Source organism: Cydia pomonella, chromosome 20, assembly GCF_033807575.1.
Source record: "Cydia pomonella isolate Wapato2018A chromosome 20, ilCydPomo1, whole genome shotgun sequence".
Taxonomy (NCBI): domain Eukaryota; kingdom Metazoa; phylum Arthropoda; class Insecta; order Lepidoptera; family Tortricidae; genus Cydia; species Cydia pomonella.
In genome coordinates, this window is record NC_084722.1 from 2,894,422 (window position 1) to 2,921,763 (window position 27,342).

General features: G+C 36.9%; 1 protein-coding gene across 3 annotated transcripts in view; it reads right to left on the reverse strand.

The window, feature by feature from the left end:
- LOC133528946 (uncharacterized) overlaps positions 1–12,740 on the reverse strand; it is an 84,146-nt gene extending 71,406 nt beyond the window's left edge. The window contains exon 1 of one of the 3 annotated variants that reach the window (XM_061866463.1): positions 10,857–12,740. In XM_061866463.1, coding sequence (XP_061722447.1) covers positions 10,857–12,098 — 1,242 coding nt within the window. In that variant the 5' untranslated portion in view covers positions 12,099–12,740. The remainder of the gene's footprint in view (positions 1–10,856) is intronic. The other 2 variants (XM_061866462.1, XM_061866464.1) reach the window with 2 other exon arrangements.
- Between the last annotated feature and the right edge of the window lie 14,602 nt (positions 12,741–27,342).

Genomic DNA, 27,342 nt, shown 5'->3' on the forward strand with positions numbered 1-27,342 from the left:
CACTGGTACGGTTGATTCGGCTCGCATGCGCGCGCAGCCTACCGGCAACCTGGAGCGCACGCGCCGTATTCGCAATGAGCTTTTTGCTCCGCTTGCGATATCTCGCAGTTACGTAATAATAGTGTAAAGTACAGTACCCCTGCGGCAGGAGTCGGTAAACCGTGCGCGAAAAATGTAAAGTACAGGACCCCTGAGGCAGGGGTCGGTAAACCGTGCGCGAAAAATGAAAAGTACAGGACCCATGCGGCAGGGGTCGGTAAACCGTGCGCGAAAAATGTAAAGTACAGGACCCCGGCGGCAGGGGTCGGTAAACCGTGCGCGAAAAAAGATGAAGATCATGTGTAGTTTGTAAAGTATAGTACCCCTGTGGCAGGGGTCGGTAAACCGTGGCGCGAAAAAATAGACGGGGCATATTAAGTTTTAAATTCCTGAAAGTGATGGGTTTTGCTCTGATGTCTTTCAGTGTTGGTATTCCAGCGACGCTTACAGGTAAGTACTTGATTTATGGTTGCATAAGTATAAAAATGGAACAGAGAATGACTCGTCGGCCACTCAATCAAAACAATAGGTAGGTACTATAATTGGTTTACCTACCAACGTTTGTTTTACCTCCAAATAGGTAGGTTTATTATTATTCTGTTCATCCTTTAGATAATCTCGGAACCATGGGGTCCCGGACATTTGGTAGGCGTGCGTGGAGTCGAAGCCAACACGCAGAGGCCCCTTGTAAAAAGACAATTTACTTGCTCTAATAGCCCAAGCCCTCTCGCGCATGAGATATGTACCCAGCAGTGGAACGTATAGGTATAGGCTTTTTTTTTTCATTACCTACTTTTATATTATTTATTAAAGTTCGATATATTAAATTAACCACAGAGTTTTATATTTCTTAACTACTAAGCCAAAAAAGGGTTTTTTACAGCCAGAGTTCTGACTACTTAAAACATTACTTAGTTATGTTACAAATGTTACAATAGATAACTACCTACACTGAAAAACAACTGTAATTGCCGTTTTTTGAACTGATTTCAATGTTTTGCCAGTATTGTATTAACACATACCTAAAAAAACTAAATAGTCCAAAATTATGTCATCATTCTTAATTTCTTAGTAAAATCAAGAAACTATTTATACTCACATAAGATATCCTCAATAAATTATCAATTTTAGGTTAACATTGCAACACTAATGCAGCGTTGGTCAACTGTTTCCACACTGCCACGGAAAGGAGGGTAATGTTCGCGTGTAATGTTGAATTTAGTTATTGCAACTAGACATGTAGTTAGCGATAGAATCAGTACATTTAGGCACTATATGAATACATAAATAGGTATTTGTTTCCTGTCAGTTTGCAAAACTTGAGTTTTGTAACTTTGACTACCTAAGGTTTATAAGTTTTTATTTGTAGGTAAGGTAAAAACTAGTGCCTACGCCAATACTTGGGATTAGTTGCTAAGCGGACCCCAGGCCCCCATGAGCCGTGATAACGCGAGGAAGAAGATTAGTAGGTAAGGTACCTGCACCAAATAAGGCCCGGTTCTTAAAGCTGCTAACTTCGAAAAATATTTTTTTTCTTAAGTTTAGGGTTAAAATTTTGCGTCCTAGTCCGCTAGTACCATAGACGAAAAATCTAATATTTAACATAAGTTAACATAACAATAATAAAAGATAGTCAATGTCCCCATAGTCGTTTCAGCGAACGGTCTCATAGCGAAGAGTCCCGACCAACATCTTGAGAGACTCGCTGTGTGGCTGGATCAAGGATCAGATGCAGAAGACGGTGATCTTGGACACGGCGCGTATAGTACGTCGGTTCCTCTCTCGGCGGCCCTGACCACAGGCAGCTTGGGCCCTGCCCCGCTGCTGGCGGCACGCTAGGTTAGGTTTTTTTTTTATAATATGTATATATGTATTATTTTTATATGACTTTTGTATTTTTATATTCATATTATAAAATGCCTAAACTGAGAAAAAATAAATAAATGGATAAAAAATAAAAAATGGTTGGGCCTTATTTTGTGTACCTTACTCTCCGGAGAGCTTGGACTCAAGAAGTCAAGCGATAATCGTTGATATGAGGAAATTACCACGTAAATTTTCGTTATATTTCATTTGTCATCGCAGTACATTTTGCTTTTCTTTCAGCGTTCCTGTGTCACATCTTCTCAAAATGAATTAAATTAAAATTAAATAAATAGTTAAATTAATGAGTAAAGATTGTGAAACAGCGCGGAAACTCAAAATCCCATACAAAATGAGACTTAACGCAAACGCGCACGTCACGTCTCATAGCGAAGAGTCCCGACCAACATCTTGAGAGACTCTCGCTGTGTGGCTGGATCAAGGATCAGATGCAGAAGACGGTGATCTTGGACACAGCGCGTATAGTTGTGTCCAAGATCACCGTCGGTTCCTATCTCGGCGGCCCTGACCACAGGCAGCTTGGGCCCTGCCCCGCTGCTGGCGGCACGCTAGGTTAGGTTTTTTTTTATAATATGTATATATGTATTATTTTTATATGACTTTTGTATTTTTATATTCATATTATAAAATGCCTAAACTGAGAAAAAATAAATAAATGGATAAAAAATAAAAAATGGTTGGGCCTTATTTTGTGTACCTTACTCTCCGGAGAGCTTGGACTCAAGAAGTCAAGCGATAATCGTTGATATGAGGAAATTACCACGTAAATTTTCGTTATATTTCATTTGTCATCGCAGTACATTTTGCTTTTCTTTCAGCGTTCCTGTGTCACATCTTCTCAAAATGAATTAAATTAAAATTAAATAAATAGTTAAATTAATGAGTAAAGATTGTGAAACACCGCGGAAACTCAAAATCCCATACAAAATGAGACTTAACGCAAACGCGTACGTCACGTCATGCCATCAAATAAATGACCACTGACACAGTAGTCTAAGTTAGTATAAGTTTTCAATTGCTACTTTAGGATTTCTAGGAAGGAAGTGAGTGGACAAATGATAAATTCTAAACAATTTACAATCCAAACACTTAGTAATTGTTTAGTATACTACTTTTGTATAAACTACATTGGTGTATTTATCATGGCAAAACCGGAAATATAAAGTTTTATTGTAATTTATTAAACAAGTAAACATCTAATTTAGTATTTGTCGCAATTAGGTTTTTTAGAGAGACAAATAAATATTGTTTTACTATGAAAATACTCGAAGTTTCCGCGTATAGTTACCTATATTGTATGTATGAATGTTTGTATGTATGTCACTATATTACTTTAGATACAAACTGAACGATACAATAAAAACTATTTACAACAAAAAAAAAATTAGGGTCGCCTTCCTCCCATACAAAATGTTTTTTTTTTTCTGTTTAACCCAACGGTGAGGGGTATCGTTGGATAAGTCATTCAAAACGAATCACCAATAACCATTTTTTCATAAAATGTATATTTTCGGAAATAATCGCTCCGAAAGAAAAAAATGTGTCCCCTCTCTCTAGCTATTGAACCATGGATTCAAAAAATATGAAAAACATCGTAGTACATAAGCTTGATAAATACTTTCAATGGAAACTAAGCGAACATGATTGATCCAGCCGTTTTTGAGTTATTGCAAAAAATCTTCTTTTCTTAGTAAAAAAACGTAGAAAGCGCTGCAAAAAGGCACTCCCTGCTTGTAATGTAGGTACTAACATGATACTTATTAATAGCCCTCGTTTTGCCTGTTCTGACCGAATGGTATCTAGGGAACCCTACACAGAGCATGGCCCAACATATATAAAATAAAAAAGCCTTTTATTTCTTGCATACATTTTACAAAAAGTACTAAAATTTAAAATCTAGGTAAATACTTACTCTATTTGTATATATCTATGTATATGATTTTTTCTAGGTTTCTTACACTTGTTACAATGAAATGAAGATTAGGGACCGTGCGCGTTGGAGGGTCTGCCATCTTGTGGCTTGAATCGGAACCGTAAACATGTACATTTACACGTCACGTGTTTTCTTGTGCATAGTAGGTTCTGCCATCTTTTGGGCGACATCGGAACAATAAACATCACATTTACGCCTCGCGCCAAAAATCTGACGGCTCCTGTGCTGCCTCCTACAGTTCATGCACGCTCCCTATATAATTTTATTTAAAGTTTTCCAGTTTGAATTATGGCCCAACATGCTCTAACTTGATTAACTAAGACTAGGACTATCATTTTAAAAGAAGGATGACAATATTTTTTATAAGTATTCTATTCCTAATACACTTCGCTAGCTAAAATAAACGTTGTTGTTGTATGTTAATAGTAATAACAATCACTTAAAATAAAACCGGTTAATGATGCCGTAATGACAGTAAATCCCTTCGTAATGACAACTTCCACACCCAGAACCAAAAGGACATAAGTGCTTTTATATTACTAACACAGTTACGTTGTTTTTAATTATTTGTTTTATACAATTATACCCAATTAATAATATGTAGTTTTTTCGATCGACTTATTTGGCCACAAATTGCTCTAGCGCGTAAAATTCAATGTTTCATACACTTCGTATTAAAATTAATTAAGATTTTGGTGTGTAATTAAGATTATTAACGCTCACAGAGAAGCGCAATATTCCAGTACAGCCATTTTAAAATAAATCTTAAAATATATTTTAATCGCGCAATGACATAAAATTGAATAATTTTATACCAATAGAATGAAGAATCGCGTCAAACCATTTTGGTTTATCGATGCTTTTGATCAAATACTATGTAATTGTGATTTATCTCTAATAAAAAAAAAACAAAAATAATCGGACAGACAGACGGACATGACGCATCTATAAGGGTTCCGTTTTTTGCCTTTTGGCTACGGAACCCTAAAAAAAATAGAGTCATGGGTATCAGATATTTTAAACAGGGCGCCAAGTATGATTACTTTATCTATTTAGTTTACGTTTAAACGTATAAAATAATAAGTGTGTTGTTCAATTTAGGTTAAAACTATGACATTCACTCTAAAGTATCGCTAGAGTTCCTAGAAAAAATCGAGTAAAAAAATCTATGGCTAATAATTAAATCAACCATTCATTTACTACCTATTTTTTTAATCTGCCGTCTTTGTTTCGTGAAATGGTTAAGGCATAAGTATAATATTTTAATGTCACAAATCATTAATTATTAATAAATTATACAAAAAATTCACATACACAAAATAAACAAAAACTCGGTTTAAAAAGTTTCATTGCGGCTGTGCGAGTGATTTATGTGATATTTGCCTTCCTGTTAAAAAGGAAACGCAATTCAAAAACAATATTTATTGATATAATTATAAAAGGACATTGGATAAAACGACTTTAAATTTGATGTTTATTTTTTATTTATTTACTTATTTTATTTATTTAAACTTTATTGCACACATAAAGAAAAATGTACAAATGGCGAACTTAAGAGCAATTCCTAGCTGAGCAACTTTTCAAATCTCGAATTTTTGAAGCTATGTTTCTGTCGCGCTGCGGTGGGCGGGAGCCGAAACTATCTAAGTGTGAGTGCGCGCACACAGACGCGAGACTCGTGCGCTCGCTCATTGCGCGCCGTTCCGTCGACATCGCCCGCGAGCCAGACGGAATTTATTCTGCGCTGCCCGACGCAAGTTGTTTTTGTTGTTACCACGTAATATTGTTTAAATTTTTATATTATACTGTATCTATTACACCCTAATACCAAACACCCTATCACCTGTACTAAATGTATTTTACACCTATAATATAATATAAAAGATATTAATTACCATATAGGTAAAAACTGCAAAAAAGAATGATGTCTCAGCTTCGGTTGTCGTCGTACAGTCAAGTGCAAAAATATGTATCGAAAGAATCGTCTCATAAATATGGTACTACGCTCTTATTGCACTGGAATAAGATGCTATGGGACATATTTTTGAGTAAGATGTGTACACCCATATTTTTACACTTGACTGTACCTATCCGTATCAGTAAGTTGGGAGTGATCACGGTGTGTTGTGAAATTTTGTAAGTAGGTATAAATATACCTATGGTTAAACTACAATCTATTTAACTTGTAGTACGATGGGGCTAAACTTGGGCCGCCTTATTGAAGAACGTATATATCGCAATGACAATCTGTGTAAAGTATGTTGGGATAATGCCGGACAATTTTGGGACTGATTTTTTTATTTTTTATTTAATTTATTTGAATCAAAAGAAGATTACAAAAAGCCTTAAACTACTAATCTGCCAAACTGCAGTACAGTTTGTTGGCAGGAAAAAAAAAACTAAATCTACCCTCCATCAACTAGTATTGTAAATATTAATAACTATAGCCGCTTTTGCATACGTATGTATATTGAAACCTTGAAATATTGAAATTGAGAGAACTCGTGAAAAAATGATTTTTCGAGATCTCAACACGTGACAGATTCTTGAAGTACGTAGCGAATCGTTAAATAATAACCGTAGATTCGGCCTTTTTTGGTAATCTTCAATATAGAACGGTTTTAGTTTTGTACCTGTGTAAAGATAAGAAATACTTTTTTTTAGGGTAACGAGTGTTTTGCCATCAAGGGAGAACATTGGATGGTGAAAAAAAGTTGCTTCTAATGGAAAGAGAATAAGGTATCACAAAGAAATAGGTCCGGTGTCTACCCTTTTGTATCCGATCTTAACCCGGATACAAAAAAAGGCAATTTGATAAGTAAACAATGTGCTAAGAAACCTCTTATTGTAAGGTTTACCCGAATTATTAAAAAAAACCACTAAAATAATAGATACGTTGCGTAGTTTTGACAATTTAAGATTTCGTGAACTGTACAGGTTTAGGGAAAGTGTAAATGTATTGTTTATTGAATGGAATGTACTGGAAGATATTAAGTACTTAAGTAGGAGGGACAAAAATCAAAATAAAAAATAATCGTGCCCAGTTATTTTTAATGAAGGTCGCCAAAAAAATAAGAATCAAACTTAGAAATCAAAAAGACTAAGTAGTTCTTTAAAAAGGTCAAGGTCACTGAGAGCCCATCTTGAAGTATGGAAAATAATTAAAATTTCGATTTCGTTGGTTTAATTTTGCAATTATATATAGTTGATAAACCATCTTTTTTTTTTGATAAAATTTAAGGATCGTATGTAAAGAGTAAAGTAAATATATAGGAAAAGAGAGCCCTCTTGAAGCATTTTAAGGAAACTAATTTCGAAGCCCTATCTCTATTTTGTATCCGAAACTAGCAATGTATGTATGCGTGCACATCTACTTCTGCATCCTTATGTATGTGTAGATACTTTATTGCGAAAAATTGCTCATTTGCTATCTATTTTACTCGATTTTGTTATAAATTTCAACATGTATCATCATCCCTATACAATATAAATACTCTTTATTGCACACCTCAATAAAAGAAAACAATACAAAAGAAAACATACACATAAGCTCAGGTAAACAACATGCGGTCTTATCGCTAAAAGGCAACCTTTGGGTTGCGGAAATTAAAAAAAATTACATTGTCAGTAACCGTCGCGCTGGTAGTGGTACTGGATAAAAATAATGGTACGAAAGTGTGATCAAGAAAACAATAAATGTGATAATTAAGGTCAGTAGGTAAATTGAAGAAAATTTAAAGTTTGATAATCACTGCTGTTTTTTAAATAGGTAAAGATCTGATTGTTTCTGGTCCGATCTTTACCTGGAAGGGTCAAGATCGGATATCGGTCTACAGCAGTGCTAGGTCTGTTAACACAATTACAAAAACAAACAGTTTCATCACAATACGAAAAATAAATTACAGAGCGAAGATCGGATAGAAGGAAGAATTCGCGAAATTTACCTTGCTCTCTGTGATTGCACATAGCACAAGCCCGACTGACTCCCTGAGCGGCGCGGGGACACTGACAGTCGAGGCGCAATGAAATGGCGTCTTACACAATTTTGCCAACATTAAAAAATAAAGCCAAATTAGGGGGAAATGAATGTCCTACGTTCTTCACCCGTATCCGGTATTTACCCAACATACCTTAATCGTTGAACCGCCGCATTTCAAAATGGCCCTTATTTTGATATCGACTAGCCGTAATGTAATACGGCGGATTATACAATACGACTGCGATACTTATATATAAATCCCCTCGTCAATGTAATTTCATTAAATTTGCTATCTAGTGGCAAACATCAAAGTAGTTATCTTTTACTTGTGACGCACAAGTGTGAGCAATGTAAAATACTATATTTCTAAAAAAAATTGCCTACTACGTAATAAAAGAAAATGTGATTATTAAATTATAATACGAAAGGTGGTCAAATCGCAAAATGCTGTCGTTTTATTTAAAATAATGAAATAATTAGATCAGTTCCGAAAGTACCGAGAAATCCCGGTTCTTTAAAACAGTACCGGTTCTGCAATCCCTAATAAGGATGTTATGCCCATCACTATTCCTTCTGTGTACGTATATTTAGAAACTGTCTCCGCCTCCAATTCGTGCGATAAGGACAACTGCAGCTCGGACCGAAATTCACTCGCAAAAAACTCAAAAATCGAGGTTTCGCTCTCGACTGTTTCCTCCTCCAAAACGCAACTAATCATTATGAAATTTTGGAAATTGCAAGAGGAAGAAATAATCTATGCCGCTATGTTTTGATTTTTTGGATATTTTTTGTCATATTTGTATACTGTGCCTTTTTTTACAGCCAATTCAATTTAGCCGTTTTTGCGATTTTCGAGGCGCTGTATCTTTCTTCAAAATAAAATAATCCAAAAAAGCAAAACATAGCGGCACAGATATTGATGATATTGATCTTATTTGAAAAAATCACTGCTCTAGGTTAAAAATCCAGGGAGGAATCAGTCGAGAGCGTTTGTATGGAAAAATCGCAACTAGGAATTCCTCTTAATACCAAAAGGCATTCTCTACCAGTCAACCATTGGGTCAAACAGAGACATTTGTGTATGTTGGTGCAGGAAAAAATAATAACAAATAATAATATATGATGTTAGATATAACTATTTTAACTTTTTATAAAGAGCACCTAACTGATTTAAATCTTTAGGACACTGAGAGCCTACCGCGAATCCGCTATCACTCTGGCATATTCAAGCGATAGAGGGGCAGTTAACAAAATTCCGATTTTCACGGTAGACCCTCTGTCCTATTAAATAGATAGGTATTCGAAAAACTAATCGCAAGTTAATTCTCAGAACAGTTTAAATTCCGTTCTAAAAAAACCCAGACGGCTATCCGTTATGTCCTCCGGGTTTTTAGGGTTCCGTAGCCAAATGGCAAAAAACGGAACCCTTATAGATTCGATGTCCATCTGTCTGTCCGATTATGTCACAGCCACTTTTTTCCGAAACTATAAGAGCTATACTGTTCAAACTTGGTAAGTAGATGTATTCTATGAACCGCATTAAGATTTACACAAAAATAGAAAAAAAAAAACAATAAATTTTGGGGGTTCCCCATACTTAGAACTGAAAAACAAAAAATCTTTTTTCATCAAACCCATACATGTGGGGTATCTATGCATAGATGCTATGGATAGGTCTTCAAAAATGATATTGAAGTTTCTAATATCATTTTTTTTCTAAACTGAATAGTTTGCGCGAGAGACACTTCCAAAGTGGTAAAATGTGTGCCCCCCCCCCCTGTAACTTCTAAAATAAGAGAATGATAAACCTAAAAAAATATATGATGTACATTACCATGAAAACTTCCACCGAAAATTGGTTTGAACGAGATCTAGTAAGTAGTTTTTTTAATACGCGTCATAAATGGTACGGAACCCTTCATGGGCGAGTCCGACTCGCACGTGGCCGCTTTTTTTATTATCTTATTGTTAAACAGGAATATAATGACCTAATTTAAGGATGTTGGGCGTTGGCCGATGCATTTATAATCGTAATCTGCTACCTATTTTAAACACGAGTATTAAGTAGTTTCTGGAGATTGTTTATCTTGAGTACACAATTATTAAATTGACACGAGGAATGGTAATATTGACGTGGTATTTACTATCCAGACAGAGACACCTAAATCAATTTAAAAGTCATTTCAATTTGGTCACTTGAGCGCATGAATGGGAGTTACGAAGTTAAATTTAGAACGAAATTATGAATGGAACGAAATGGCGCCGTAAAAGAGTTTTCTGTTTCAAAGACGTGTGAATAAAATTATGGAGGAAGCGATAATGTTTACGATATTACGATTGAAAGGCCATCACTAGTTCCTGTGTCTGTGGTTGACATTGGCGTTTTCGCGCCAAAATGAAACGTCAGAACGTGCGAGCAAACTTTTTAAATTTCAATATGCGTATTGCTTCCGAAGCGAATAATGCAAATTGTTTTTGATTCCAGTTAGTCGTTTGATTTGTTATGCCAATGTCGTAATACTGGCAAGTTATCAGGCAGTAGGTAAGTCAGGATGCATACTATGTAGAAGGTGGTTTGATGTTATGTTAACTCGATAAAAAACTTTATGTAACTTGAAAACAGTGTGGAATCGATTATATTTTTTTTCTAATAGGATGTTATTATACTTATTAGGCACATTGTGGTTGTGGTTTATTGAGTTTTTATATATATTTACTCGCAATAAAGTTGCATTGCAATGTCCATTTTGTTTTGCATTTATTTAGCAGGCGTTGTAATATTATTATTTGTGTTATTATGATTACAGGGACCTTACTGCTGTTCTCAATTAGTCATTGTTTCCGTTTAATTAAAACTAAATTGCTCACTCTTAACGCTAACCGGGATCAATTTATTTAACGAAACTAATGACACACACAACAGGAAACGCTGTACATATAAGAGGTGTAGACGCAAGCCGCCTTATATACAATAATTAATTCAACACGCATTGCAATATTTGCAATGATCTAACCACTTACCTCATCTTCTTCGTCTTCGTTGTAATATGGGTCCAGTAGCAAAACGTTTCTCCAGTAAAGGACGTCTGCGGTGACCGCATATGCATCGTTGTCTGTTAAATTTGCGTACACAGGACTGTCTCTACCGACTCCTTCGGAGCTCGCACTGATGGAACAACTCTCTACTTCAACACTGCCGCCACAAGAGCACCCCTCGTCCGTAAAACTGTATCCGTACTCGATCTCCTCGTAAATGTTCTCGTCGGTGGTGATCGCGTCGCGGACCGGCTCGTAGCCGCCGTCGTCAGGCTTGTCCGGCGTCATGGCGTCGACTGCGCACCTGTCTCCCACCTCGTGCAGCGCGTACACCGAGTATTGCGTCGGCGTGAAGTCACTGGCCGTATCGAAAGACAATCGCGATATAGTCGCGTGGTTCTGCGATAACACCCTTCGTAAAATCTCATCGGAATTGTGGAACCCAGTGGACTGGGACCAGACTGTCGCGTACCTGTCTTTAGAATCGTCAGCGTCGCTACATTCTTTATAACTCCAACATGTACTCTCTGAATCGCTGTCGCTATCTCGCTTAACCCCATTGTTTACACTAGTCTTTAATTCCATATTGTCGTAACAAGATGAACTAGACGATGGCGTTTTTAACCTAGACCGCCTCGGCGGGACCGGCGTGCCTTCACCTTGGTAAAAAATAGTGTTTACAACATTCACTTTCTCACACTTAGCCGGCGTGCTAGTAACGAAAGAGACGTCAGATAAAGTCGATTCACAATCGCTACACTCGTCGCCGTTTGCCTTGGCCTTGGCCACACCGTTTTCTTTCACTGTAACATCACAGTTTTCACTCGGCCCACATATTTGTACCGGAGTCACTTCAAAACTGTTTCCTACTTCTTTCACTTCGAAACCGTTTTCGAATCCCTCCAAACACTCGTCGAAGATATTTAAAATGCTCAATGATACTTCCTGTTCCTCTGGACCTAAGATCTTCTGATATTCGTCTAATTTATAAATCTCTTTTCCTAACTGCGAGAGTATTTCATCAAATGCGCTATCCGGTGTTGTAGTTGTGGTGGACTCCGAGTCTTCAGAGTCCGATAAATCCGTTTTCACTGTCACTAAAGGATCGTATTCTTCCGTGGAATCGCGTATAGTTGTTAGCCAAGCGATTATTGGCTGTGCCGTGCTGTCGGCCCGCAGTATTGTCGCGACGGCGTTCGGAATCCAACTCGCGGCCTGACACGCCATCCTGCATTGATAACCGCTTAATGATTCACTGTTTGTTTACTTATTTCCAGTAACCGTGTGCTTCGCTCGCAGTTACGAGCAGCTCTGTCTTTTGAGACATTTGCACCCGTTATCGGTCCGAACGAAACAGCGGAGATCTTTAACCTTACTGATTAGTTATTTTTGCACAAGTTTTATCTCGAAAACACTGAAGATTGGCACAATTTTTAACATTTAAATTTAATTACTATTTATCACAAAACTTTTTAACAACCGACAAAATTTAAAAACAAAACGAGTATTATTGAAAAAAATTAATCCATAAACAATTTCAAAATGTTTCCCGCCTTCCCGTTCGCGGGGTTTCGTTCGAAAATCGAACGAGGCGTCCGCGCGCGCCGCGGCCGGTGCGATAGTGCTGCAATTAATTCAGAGTCCATGATGTGAGTCGAGTCTGTGTTGACCGATATTCTACGTTATTTCCGACACGATCCCGCTCGATCTGAAACGGTGTTTCATCCCTATAATTACTCCGCTCATACGCCGTTGTTTGTATGGGAGCGGCGTGGCGTAACCGCACTAAAAACTAAAAGCAAATGCAGTAGATAAATGAAGCAGATCGGCGCCACGTTACCTACATGCACACAGATAGGCAATCATGCAATGCATCAAACGAGAGACCACCGTGGCTGATTCGATGAATGATTGTTTAAATCGAGTTTTCTTTGGGTTTTTATCACGGGTGTAAATTTATGCGTGTTTCAGCATTACTTTTCAGATCTAACTTAACTCCCTTATAATATCTTATAATATAAGGGAGTTAAGGGAGTTAAGATAGCATATTATGCTATCTTTACTACGGATGAGTTATCATCTCATGCATTCATTAAAAACAATAATTTACTCATTAATTTTGTGCATGACGACGATTCTTATGCATGACTTTCATGAATAAGTAAATTACACAGTAGTTTTTCTTTTATCTGACGTCATAAACTCCACAAAATAAGTGAACTATTTATGACTCACTCGAATAGGTAATTAAAAAACCCAGTCCTAACCAACTAAACAAGGAAAAATCGGGTCGCTAAATCCTATTGAAGTTTACAGCAAAACCGAACTCAAACGATGTAAACCTTTCATGTGGCATTCGGGCTTATGCATGCAACAATTTTAGCTCCCATAATGAATGGGCAAACTCGACATGCATTCCTGTAGATTTACAAAAATAACCTATTAATCATTGACGACTTTAACCCATTGCCAAAAAGACCATTTTGGCATAATACAAGCCAAAGGTAAATTGGTAAATTTGCACAACGGACTCGTTCAGAATGCAGTATTTACACATTGCAAACGTCAAATATAGACTTTAAATTTCGAACCACAGATACGATAATCATTCGCGAGCATTTTGTTACTCTATGGTTTTGCAATAGTTGTCAATGGACAGTGTTCGTTTTGAAATTACTTTTAATAGCTCTTATATTCAGAATTCGACTTTGGAATTTAAACTCTATATCAGATATCATAAGATTGTTTATAATAGTGACTTGTTTTATATAGTTTAGGTAAGTATTTTAGATATTGGGTCATAATGTATTGGTGTTGCTAAAAAACTTTTTAAATATGGCGGACACAAGGAAATGGTGTAAAATGGGTTTCAAACTAATTAACACACAATCTTAGCTGTTGCTAATTAAAGGTTATTAAGGAAAACAATAACATGGTGTTTACAGATCCACGTTATAAAATAAACTGTTAGTCCACCTAATTATAGTTTCTAAACTTAAGAAGAGGCGATTAGAACAAATAATAAATGTAACTGATAGGTTAAAAATTATGGAGAAATAATTAAGGTCAATGGGGTGAAGATCGGCGTATACAAATTTTGATTGGGGAGACCGTAATAGGGTAAGAATGCTCTTGTTTGTGTAACATACTTCACCAGAGCACTCACTCACTGAGAGTACTGACGGGTATCTTTTCTGGTCATAACACTCTCAACAGACACCTCAAGGCAATGGAAATAAATAGAGACGCCTCCTGTCCACACTGTGGTAAGGAGGAGACTAGGGGCCCTTAAACTTAACAGTATTAGTCTAATATTATATTAGTCCACGAACTGTCAAGTCGTATGGGTTACCATGGCAACACCCTATTATTAGTCTAATAGGTACTGGGGCCCATTTCTCGAACGGTTTTAGTCTAATATTATTAGTGTTTACCATGGTAACTCATACGATTTGACAGTTCGTGGACTAATAATATTAATCTATTACCGTTGGAGAAATGGGCCACTGTTCGAGAAATGGGCCCCAGCTTACACTTACTAGCAGAATGTATCATGTGCGCGCCATTGCGATATAAAACATTCGGTTTACTAGAAGAAAACAAACTAAAGGATGTCGAACTTAAAGATGTCCTTCTGTTCTGCAGGAAAATAAGGAGACAGTCAGAAAGGAAGGGAGCTTCGCTCCTCCTGCTCTGCCGACCTTCTGTGACTTCTGTGAGTGCAGTATACGTAACTACAAACGAAAGAGTCAGAAGCGACGAAAGCCTTATCTCCTCGCAATAAGGCTTATGAATGTCAAGTGTGTAACGTGACACAAAAGTGACTAAGTGTCAATGAGCCATGTGGCGGGGAAAAGCACTAATTGGTCTACATTGGGCCAATGGGGTACAATTAGCCACGATTAGGGCAATTGACTGAATTGACCGTGGCGCACAGCTGTCCAGTCTGTCTTGTCGAAATGTCTACATACATACTTATGTACAAAATGTACATACATTATATGACTTAGTCTGAAGATAGTGACCCGATTACTCAATATAAGTAATAATCTTTACTGTAAGAACAATGTGAGGCTGTTAAGGGGCCCACTGATTACCAGTTCGCCGGACGATATCGGCCTGTCAGTTATTCGTAAAAACTGACAATCGCGAATACCTAACTGACAGCGTCCGGCGAACTGGTAATCAGTGAGCAGCTTTAGTAATAAATCTCTTTAACGCGTCATTTTAAGTATAAGCTACACTTTTTAACAGGAATTCTCCCGCGGATGCTTCGGCTGTGGAATGAGCTCCCTGCCAAGGTTTTCTAAAGCGACTACAGTATGGAGTGTTCAAAAAAGTTCAAAAAAGGAGTGTTCAGGTTTTTTAAAGGGTCGGCAACGCACATGTAACTCCCCTGGAGTTGCAAGCGTCCATAGGCTACGGTAAACGCTTACCATCAGGCGGACCGTATGCTTCGTTGCGACCGAAAAAATACTCTATCCAATTCATCGGGTTCTTAAGTGCCACCCACTCTTCAGCGTCGGCGTCTAGTCAAATCTATGGCTGCTGCTCGACGCAACGTTGGCGCAGCTGCGCAACGACGCCATTTTCCATAGCGCTCACCGGACGCTGACGCTCAAAAGACGCTATTAGTGTAGGGTGGCTCTTATCTATGAAAATACCTAAACTAATACTGTTCAAGAGAAGGTAAGTCTCAATAATCTCAATATTCACAATTCCACAAAATATCTTTAATATGGCAAAATAAAAATCACAAAGAGAACTGTAGGCACTGTAGCTGACGATGACTTTTGACCCGCGTAAAAAAACAAAGATAAGATAGTATTCGCTATGTGCGATGTAGCGAAGCTGAAAACGATGCTTGCGCTCAACGAAGCAAAAAAAAAACAACATATTATTTCTGGATTTAATACTTCCAATGACATTTAACATCAATCCAATTTTGGTCCATTGACATATATCAAAGGACGGGCCTTACGCGTAATAAGAATGGGGCCAGTACAGCGGTGTCACGCACACGAATTCGAGCCAATCGTGAAGTCTAACGCCACAACGCGATTGGTTGATGAGTTCGCATCACGCGCGCGATTGGTCGCAGCTAGTTGCGTTAGACTGCACGATTGGCTCGAATTCGTGAGTGACACCACTGAACTAGCACCATTCCTAGTGCCCGTAAGGACGGCTTAGATACATGTCAATGTTTTGATCGCACTTTTGATATTCGTCAGGCAATCTTGTAGTACGGGGTCACCAAATGGCGGACCTCGGACCGGATCCGGACCGGATACTATTTTTTTATTTATTCAATCAACTCAAGTAGGAACAGACTGCGGTGGTCATTTTATCTTAAAAACCGGACTCCCGAAGAAACTATTTGGTGTCCCCTGTCGTAGTACATTACACTGTAGATCTGAGATTCTGTGCATAGATGTAGGCAATAGGAAATAGAATAGAATAGAATATATTCCATTTATTTATTTCTTGTATTTATATGTGCATGTTATGCCAAAAGTTGTCGTTATCACTAGTCTCACTACGCATATAATTCCATACAAAATAACCCGTTTTACTTAAGTGTAGATTGCATGTTTACCTGTAGCCAGGGTAGGTAGTCCCTTCACTTGTAGACATTATCTTATGTATCAGTCAAAAGATTTAATTTGGGACCCATTTCGTACCTTGTTATAGTGACAAATAATATGAAAGTGGCTAGAGACCTTATACTGTTATCACAGTGACAAGGTAGAAAATGGGTCAAAAATTAAATCTTTTGATTGTACCTATACTACCTATTGTATTAATATTCTACAATTAATTATACCTTTGTAATAAAGTTAATAACGAACGAACAATAAGTCCTCTGATAAGGGTCGTTGGCCTTATTGGTAACAGCGAATATTATCTAACTAGTTGTGTGTCAACTGCTTACCGAGCGAAGGCTTCCCTAAGAGCGCTAATCTGTAGAAATATGTCTACAAATAATATAACAATTTAAACTAGCCAAGTGTCAATCGTACATCGACGTACGCCAATGGAGATGAAAAACAGGTCAAGTGTGAGTACGTTTGACTCGCGCACCGAGGGTTCGGTACTAATTTTCCATTTTCTCATTTTACTATAATCACGAAAAACTTGAACATTGCTGCGCACGCTATGTACAGTCAGCGTCAAATACTTTGTAGCAACCAAAGTAGCCAAATAGTTCGGTACACCATCAGGGGCGGATTAAGAAGGCGCGGGGCCCTTAGCACAATAGTTCGCGGGGCCCCCTGGTTTGAAAAAAAAAAGATGATGGGATGCGAGTCGGACTCGCACCCCGAGGATTCAGTACCATCACAAAGTTTTTACGATGTCTTAATTTTCTTCGACTCGTTCCCGATTTCTTTTTAACATGTTATGCAGTGTATTTTTTAGGGTTTCGTAGTCACCTAGAAACTCTTATATAAGTAGTTTTGCCATATCCGTCTGTCCCTCTGTCTGAGGGTTTGCTCCGTTATTTTTAGTGCTAGATAGCTGTAATTTGGCATTTATACATAAATCATGCATGGCAACAGAACGGGTAAAATAACAACTATAAAAAAAAATTAGGGTACCTCGCATACAAAATGTTTTTACTTTGTTTTTTTTCGCTTTGATGGATGGATAAGGTCTTTCAAAACGAATAACGGTCTCCAAAAACCCTTTTTTTAAAGTTATTATTTTCGGAAATAATCGCTCCGAAAGAAAAAAAAAATGTGTACAATAGGCCCAAAAAATATAAAAAAAATCGTGAAACAAAAGCTTAATAAATACTTTCAATGAGAACTATAGCGAAAATGATCGGTTTAATCGCTTTTAGGTTATTGCAAAAAATCGTCTCACTAAAAAGACGTACAAAGCGCTGCAAAGGTTACTTCCCTTATGCTTGTAATGTAAATGATACTTACAAATAGCCTCCGTTTGGCCTTTTTTGACTGAATGGTAACAATAATAAATATAAAAAATGAATAAATATAAAATAAAAAGAAAAAATAACGGAGCCCATACACAAGAAATGTTTTTATTTTGTGTCTGTAGTTCGTGTTATCCACGAAGACGCGCCCCACTCCTCTTCCCAATCGCCTATAGTACCTACAAGTGTGCTGTGCAACCTTTTACTAGTAGTTGGCAATGTAGTCGTTCTGTTTATACACATTAATTAGTAGACATAACTACTACATTGCCAAAAAGTTGCCAATTTGTACTATAAGCGATTAGGAAGAAGAGCGGGGCGCGTCTTCGTGGATGATACGAACTATAGGTATATGACGTCATTTAAAATCCGAAGTATTTTCCTTATTTATTTATTTTAAGGAATTTTTTTATTTAGCCATTTTAAAATAGCCTAATCTTAATGAAGTTGTGTTATTTTATCACAGTTCCTTTCTTTTATACAGGTTTCCTCCTTAACTTCGGTCTTCATCATTTTGCCAAATTTTGATAAATGGTCAAAATAATAGTTTGCAGATGGTTTGCAGATTTTGAAAAGAACTTACGAGTATTGCAAGTTAAATAAAAGCATGTAGGGATACTATTTAACAACATCAATATTATTAAGTTTACAAAAGCTTGTAAAAATAGGTGAAAAGTGAGTCGGACCTAAGAAGTGGGAACTAATGGCTAAGTGAGCCATAAAACAAGGCCGAAGGCTGAGCTCCACGAGCTGAATATCCGGACCACCCGATTTTGTAGCGTTCCCGTGCGAAGCTGAAGGCCAAGCTGCAGGAAAGCAGAGCCTAGAATGAAACCAATGCCATAGTGTGAACGAGGCTGTAGGCCGAGCTCTGTATAAGGGCGGAGGCCCAGAGCGATCTATCGCGGCGTGCAAAGGCTGAATTGTAGGAGAACAGAGTTTGGAATTGAACCAATGTGATCTCGGCTCGCCTGCTGCTCGGCCTTAGTTCTTGCTCGAAAGTGCGACTTGCTGGGATGCTTTGGGTATCGGGCCCTATGTAGGGCTTTACATCCGGCATATGCGAATGCAAAATCCTGCATAGGGGCCCCGCTGTTTTCTTTTTATAACATTTTGACAATTAGATCATATATATCACGGCTTTGCAGCAACTCGGCATATTTTGGGCGCCCGGCCAGCTGTAGAGGAGCGCGTCCTTTGGCCTACTACGGGCTCAAAGCTGATCATAATTAGGCATTAGCTGTAAGGTGCAATTTGAAATAATAATTAATAAAGAAATCATCCTTCATTGCTTTTCACTAATATGTTTTTAAACACAGTATCTTCTTTTGTTCGTTTCCGAGCTCTGTTTCCTGCAGCTTAGCCATGCACAAAAGTTTTAAGACACTCTGCACCTTCGGTTTTCTGCTAAACTCTGCTCTTGGTCTTTGCGTAAGCCTAAAAATTCTTTAAATTTGGTATCGTCATAAAGAAAAATAGACAGGATAATAAAATAATAATAATTGATCAATATTGTTACTGGCTTACGAAAACAAATACATTGTTAATAAAATGTGGTAGTACAGGATCCACGGAGTGCGAGTTCTACTTGAACTTGGCCGGTTCCGCGTACCGAAATCGCATGGTCGGGGTCGGAGCGCGGGGCCCCCCTAGGCGCGGGGCCCTTAGCATATGCTTTTTCTGCTGTTCGGTTAATCCGCCACTGTACACCATATATTTAATATGGTGTACCGAACTATTTGACCACTTTGACTGCTACAAAGTATTTGACGCTGACTGTACACGACCCAGGTTCCTATGCAAAATTTCGTGGGCTTGCCCACGGTTCGTATTAAAACGTGGGCCGTGGATGTAGCGTGCGCAGCAAACTAAGTATAATTGGGTACAGCGCCATCTATTGGCAAATTCCGCTAATTAATTTTCGCGAACCGTATGTTTGTTAGTTTTCCAGGGGTCATTCTTTATGATGTGAACGGATTACAACAATTTTTGTTTTGAAAGAAAGTATTTTAGACAACTGGAAAAGGAGTTAAATTACAAATTAAGTATTTTTTTTTATAAATAAATAAAAGTTATAAAGATAGAAGTGTGATATTATTTTTCCTGTACTATTTATGATCATGTTAATGTTACGTAAAAGTTAAGGTTAACTGGTAGAGAATGCCTCGTGGCATTAAGTCCGCCTTTTGTACTATAAGATTGTATTTCTTTTGTGGAATAAAGATTAAATAAATAAATAAAAATTTTCGTCGGTAAACTTCGGAGATGAGGGCGGATGGTATTTACCTTCCTAAATCAATTTTTATTAACTACAAATAAATGTTTTGTAATGTTCAATTTAATCTCTTTGAAATGATACCTCACTTGACCTAGTAACTAGACTTTGAAATTTTGCCCCGTCTGTAGCCATTTCCATAATTAATTAATAAAAAAAATAACACTTTCAATGTATCTGGGTCAGCGTTGTTTATTACTATTCCAAATTTCAAATCGATAGCTTAAGTAGTTCTCGAGATATTTAGCAATAATGTGACAGACAGACGAACGGACAGTGTAGACCATAAGGGTTCCTTTTGTACCCATTTGGTACTGAACCCTAAAAATGTATCGGGTTAATACATGCTACGAAAATTCACGTGACTATTTCCATATATTTAAGTGTCAATTGGCGTTTTCCCGTTTGTTTGACCCGTGAGACCCGATCAAGACCGATTCCATTAACAATAGACAATACGAAAATAGTTATTTACGATACAAGTGCAGAAAATAGGCTCCGGTGACTGCTTACCATCAGGCGGGCCGTATGCTTGCTTGCCACCGTCGTAGTATTAAAAAAAAAATTCTCAACAATCGAATCATTCAAAACTGTTAAAGTGGTATAAATTAAAACACGACCGAAGGGAGTGTTTTAAATCGACACGAGTTGCGAATTACCTATTCGCACGTGTATCGTGCAACGTTTTACAGTTTACAGTACATATGGCTCTGTAAAGTTTCGACATATGCACGGAAAGAGCTCATTCCCGCACGCGTGTGGGAAAGTAGCACCTGTACTGTAATAGTACATTACGATATAAGTGCGAAAAATAGGAAATTCGAAACGAGTGGCGATAAATTAAAACACGACTGAAGGGAGTGTTTTAAATCGACACGAATTGCGAATTACTTATTCGCACATGTATCGTACAGCGTTTTACAGTACATATGGCCCTTTAAATGTTCGACATAGTAACGTAATATGCTAATTTTCGCACTAGTGGGGTAAAGTAGCACCATATGTACTGTAAATAAATGTTTAGTAAAATATATGAAAGTTAATTAATGAAGGCCTACACTAAGAATAGGTCGTATCAAAAATACACGCTATATTTTAAAAGGCTATAATAAGGTCATATACTCATTTTTTAGCTTCGCGTCTTTCCTGTAGGCAACGCAAAGTTAAGGGCACCTAAAGGTAATTTTTACGCGGCACCTTTACGGGCGGGATACATTTTTTCAGTACTTGAGACTCAAATAAGAAAAAGCTGCCAAGTGCGAGTCGGACTTGCCCATGAAGGGTTCCGTACCATTTATGACGTATTAAAAAAAACTACTTACTATGTCAATGTATATCATATGTTTTTTTTAGATTTTTCATTCTGTTATTTTAGAAGTTACGGGGGGGGGGGGGGAAGGGCACATATTTTACCACTTTAGAAGTGTCTCTCGCGCAAACTATTTAGTTTAGAAAAAAATGATATTAGAAACCTCAATATCATTTTTGAAGACCTATCCATAGATACCCCACACGTATGGGTTTGACGAAAAAAAAATTGAGTTTCAGTTCTAAGTATGGGGAACCCCCAAAATTTATTGTTTTTATTTTTGTGTAAAAATCTTAATGCGGTTCATAGAATACATCTACTTACCAAGTTTCAACAGAATAGCTCTTATAGTTTCGGAAAAAAGTGGCTGTGACATAATCGGACAGACAGACGGACATGACGACTCTATAAGGGTTCCGTTTTTTGCCATTTGGCTACGGAACCCCAAAAAACGGGATATCTATGTACCAAAATCGTTGTTTGTGTTTGACCCATAAGGGAACTATCTAACTAGTGATTATTCTACAATTGGATGATGCAAAAACAACAAAAATAATCAATAATTTAGATACTTAATTAATTCATAATAATGTGTAAGATCCATCGGTCTCTTTTTACTGGTTTGCGCGAGAGACACGCTTGCGCCTGCGCACAAACGGCGCACACGACCAGACAAGGTCAAGTCATTCATTCACTTCCTCGTTCACTCGCGAATGGGTTTCGGCCGTACTAATAATTAAACATTGATAATGGTCTAATAATAATGCAAGGCTTAGATTAAACCTTATATCTACTAGTGTTTGCGGTCAGGTCGGAACAAACCTAAACAATTTACTAGAGTTCTTTCTCACTCTAACAGATAGCTGCCTGCTTCTCTGGCACTAGCGAATATGGCATTCGCTAGTGTTAGCTTAACTTACTTTCTATGTATCTTGCTCGCACTGGCATATTAGTGCGAGCGAGATGTATTGTAAGTTACGCAGACGTTAGCGAATGTTATTTTAACACTGATAAGACAGTCGTGGTAATTAAGGCTGCTTGGGGCCTAGCCAAGATGAAAATCAATTGCGCATTCATTCGTTGTCGTACGAAACTTATAATGTACTCGTATCTCTATATGGCACTAATATGGTAGAGAAACAGCGTTTCGTTGTAGCGCAAACGATTGTGCTGATCTTGGCTAGACCCCCAGCACTATAAGCGGTCGGTTTTACAAAATAAAGTACATGTGAAATGTGGATGTTGAAATGTATTATTGTTCTTTTAATGTTTTATTTTTGATATACGTTACGAAGTATAAGTTCGTGTCATCCACGATGACGCACAGTCAAATCTAACCTTTATTAATATGACAATACGAGTCGCAAGGCAGTCAAGGCACACGTCTTCTTAAATGACACGATCTATATCATGTCGATGTACGTATTAACTTCCTATCTAGTATTCATCATGCCACACATGCGTTATTAACTGCTCATATTGTTCATAAATAAAAAAGTCACACTCACTATAAATCCCATCAGTCACCAACTTCACCCTTTACTGTATCAATCAATTTTCAACGCCGCTATAAAATACCCAAACACTAGTAAAAATCAAGCAAAATAACACCTACTTACATTGTAATAAGGACTATGACAGTCTACTGGTTGCCATAGATAATAAAAATTAAAAAGTATAAATAAATGCCGTTGCACACGCGCGCCCGCATATTCTAATGAGTGATTCAGATAGCATAATCGAGGTGGGACCCTTCCCTGGCGTTCTAGCATGAACTATAGTACATTTTTTTTAGCAATTTTGGCGTGTCTTTTTATTAAAAAAAACTTTAAAAAATAATTCACGGCAAATATGTAACAATTATAAATCATATACGATCATTTACATTGTTTTCCTTTCATAAGTCATAGTTAAAAAAAAATTAAAAGCGTTATTCAATAAAAGGACATGTCAAGATTGTTTACCTTTTTTTCTAATGTTAAAAGACGAACTAAAGTCTATTTTTTTTTATCCCGTAGACTAAATTGACATTTCATGTGTTGCTAGGTTTTTACGTCTTATAAATAGTGATGTGCTACAACCGTTACTAACCGAAAATAAACTATTGGGAGTTGCTTATATAGGCATGTAACACCATTTTGAGGCATTTAGAAAGTTTGTATCCAGCTCTATACACAATATTTCTAATATTTAAAAGCGATTATATTGTAAGATTAACAGTCACCTCGAAACTCTTAATGCAATTATTAAATTTTTGAGTGGATTAGTAGTACATTTTATTTATTGTTTACTCCTTACAGTACATTTCATTCATTATTCATTTTGAATCTAAAATTAATTTTAATATTTATCGGTTATTTACAAACCGAAATCAAAGATCAGCACTATTTGTTTTAATCTGGTCACATTATTTCTACGTTTGACATTTGTGGTTGTCATTTTAGTCTACGGAATAAAAAAACAGACTTTATATTTGTCTCGACGACGATATCAAGAGAACAGCTGTAAAGGTTCTCTTTTTATTGCACATAAACAAATTTACACAAAATAGACATAACAAAGTAAAATATGTAAGTATATGTACGAAGGCGAACTTATCCCTAGAGATCTCTTACAGCTAACCTTTGAGAGAATGAGAAATAAAATGAATGCAATGAATAAAATGAATGGAAGAATAAATCCTATAGATTCTATTTTGTTTCCGTTTATAGGGTTCCGTAGCCAAATGGCATAAAACGGAACCCTTATAGTTTCGCCATGTCCGTCTGTCTGTCTGTCTGTCCGAGGCTTTGCTCCGTGGTCGTTAGTGCTAGAAAGCTGAAATTTGGCATTTATATATAAATCAATAAAGCCGACAAAGTCGTACAATAAAATCTAAAAATTTAATTTTTTTTAGGGTACCTCCTCTACACGTAAAGTGGGGGTGAATTTTTTTTTTCGCTTCAACCCTAGAGTGTGGGGTATCGTTGGAAAGGTCTTTCAAAACTAATAGGAGCTTTCAAGAAACATTTTTTGATAAAGTGAATATAGAGATAATCGCTCCGAAAGAAAAAAAAATAACTCTAACTTTTGAACCATAGGTCCAAAAAATATGAAAAAAATCGTGGAAGTAGAGCTTCAGAAAGACATTAAATGAAAACTATAGCGGACATGATCAGTTTAGCTGTTTTTGAGTTATCGCAAAAAGTTTTCCCTTCATAGTAAAAAGACTTACTTTAATTAGGTACTGATTATGCAAATTTGCCTATTTGTTTAACTCGGGTGAAAGGTACCGTTTCATCCCTTGGTTAACAATTTACTATACTTTAAGCTCCAGTTTAGCTTATTGTGACGGAAGAGTAACTACGGAACCCTACACTGAGCGTGGCCCGACATGCTCTTGACCGGTTATTGTTTCATGGAATAAATATGACGAAGGCAGCTGTCAGTCATACAGCACCCTCATACATGTCGTGCATATGGTTTTGTGGTTGGAACTTTGAAGTTATAGTGTAATTTGATCAATTGAGAGGTATGTTAGTTAAAATAATTGCCAGTCCCCTCCCCTAACAAACATCTAAAGACAAAAGAACAAAAAAACGTGTCTTTCCGCACACCCACATGTTTAAAGCCGGCAAGCAGTTTCGGTAGCAGACTGTGTAAAATAAAAATACACACATTTAAACGCCTTAAAAACTCTTCTCTTTCATTCGTGGAGTTTAATTACTTAAATGTTATTGAGTGGATACGTTTAAAATATATAGTAGTATACAGGGGTCGGACAAAAAGTGCGGATGACGTCAAACCACTTATAGGATGATTTCAAATAGTATATTTGATTTTCATAAACAATTATCACTTATCATTTATCAACCTCTTTATTAAACGATATCGTCACTTGAAATGAGTAAGTACGTTTTTGACTGACACATTGTCAATCAGATGAACAATAAATTGACTTCGTTATTGTTTAGCTATTGTATCTTAACGATTATATTTAGCTAAAATTTATATTTACTAATGTATAAGAAAACGCTCTAAAATGTCATCTTTACTCGAATATTGTGGCAATCCCACAGACTTGTTCTAACTAATTTCAAATAATTATACCTATTGGTAACAAGTTTCGTGAAATTTATTTTATTCACTACATCACCCTACCACCTGTATTATTAATTCCATGGATTTATTTACGATTATTTTGTTACTTCATTAATACTACTTTGTTACTACATGTCACACGGAAGTTTAAATACAAACTCAAACATCATCCTGTGTGCAAGATTACTTCATTTTTACGTCATCCGCACTTTTTGTCCGACCCCTGGACTAGTATATATATGTATATTAATTATATACCGGATGTGGCGTATAACAGGAGCAAAAAATTAAACTGTAGGCTGTACTACTGAAATTGACCAACATTTGTTTAGCAACTTTAAAAATAACTTTTTTAGAACACTGTAAAGCTTATTCTAAGACGCAATGCATTGCGAATTTTGTTATGTTTAAAGCGTGACAAATTGACAATCAACGTCAATTACACTGATGACAGCGTACATTGAAGGTAATATTTAATTTTTATGAAAAGTAGGAAGTCTAATGAATTCATAATTTTCAAAAATCGCTGAACAAATGTTGGCAAGCTTGAGGAGTACAGCCTACAGTTAAATTTATTACTCGAGTTACAGGCCACACTCGGTATATCCAGTATTTTTATTTGTGTTAGTATTGTATAATTTGTATAAATAGTTTATTAGAATCTCCAGTTAGCGATAATTCAAATGTAATAAAAATTATATCTTCTTATTTTCTGCTTACACAATTTTTACATGTCTGTATTCAGCCGGATGGTTTACTGGTAGGGAATGATATTAATTATTTTTGTTTAAGTTTAAATCAATAAATAAATATGACGAGAAGCTGCCCATGCTAGGCTCCCCTTGACTCTACAATCTTTATTGACCTATTAACACGTCAATTCGATGCGCCGTTTGAATTGTATTGACATCAGTCCACGACACTACACATACAAATTTATGCACACACACATTTTCGACGAAAATAGGGCTGGGTACCTTTTACGTTTCAAGGCCGATAAGCTTTTTAAAACTATAAAATTGTGCCAAATTTGATGAAAAAAACGTCTCTATTCGACTTATATTATAAAGTCTTATTTAGAATTTGGAAAACTTACCGACAACGCACTAGGCCAGATTGAAACTACCTACCTAAGCTTTTTAATGGGTCGGCAACGCGCATGTAACACCTCTGGAGTTGCAGGCGTCCATAGGCTGCGGTGACTGCTTACCATCAGGCGGGATGTATGTTTTTTGCCACCGTCGTGGTAAAAAAAGTAAAGGTTACGAGTTATTATAAAAAAAATCTTCAATACAAAAAGGAAGTCGACAAGTTTTGGAAAGTTTTACTACGTGAAAAGTTGTGCAAACCTCCAAGCTTGATTTTTGATTTGTAAAGTTAGTAATACAAGTTGAGTTTTCATATTTCCACTACGAGTATAGTAAGGAACTTGCCAAAAAAGTGGAACATGTCAAAATAATCATACTTTTCCTTCCTTTGGGTCAGCCGCATTCGAGGGAAGCCGGTGCTGTCAAACTGGCCTAACTTGACAGACGTTCAGACGACAGTACCCCTAGTGTAAATTTTATCGACATCATAACGTGACGAACGCGTTTGCGTTAAGTCTCATTTTGTATAGGATTTAGAGTTTCCAAAACGTCCCGCTTGGCGCGCTCTTTCTAAATCCAATACAAAATGAGACTAAACGCAAACGCGGAAGTCACGTTTCAAAATCGAATTTATTTACACTAGGGGTACTGTTCGTGGATTCCACCCCACGAAATTACATCTAAAGATCTCAATATCATATCAACCGGTAATTTTCTAATGAACATATATCGTTAACAAGTTTCACCTAAGAGTACCGCACCCCTATTATTACGTGCCCGTATCA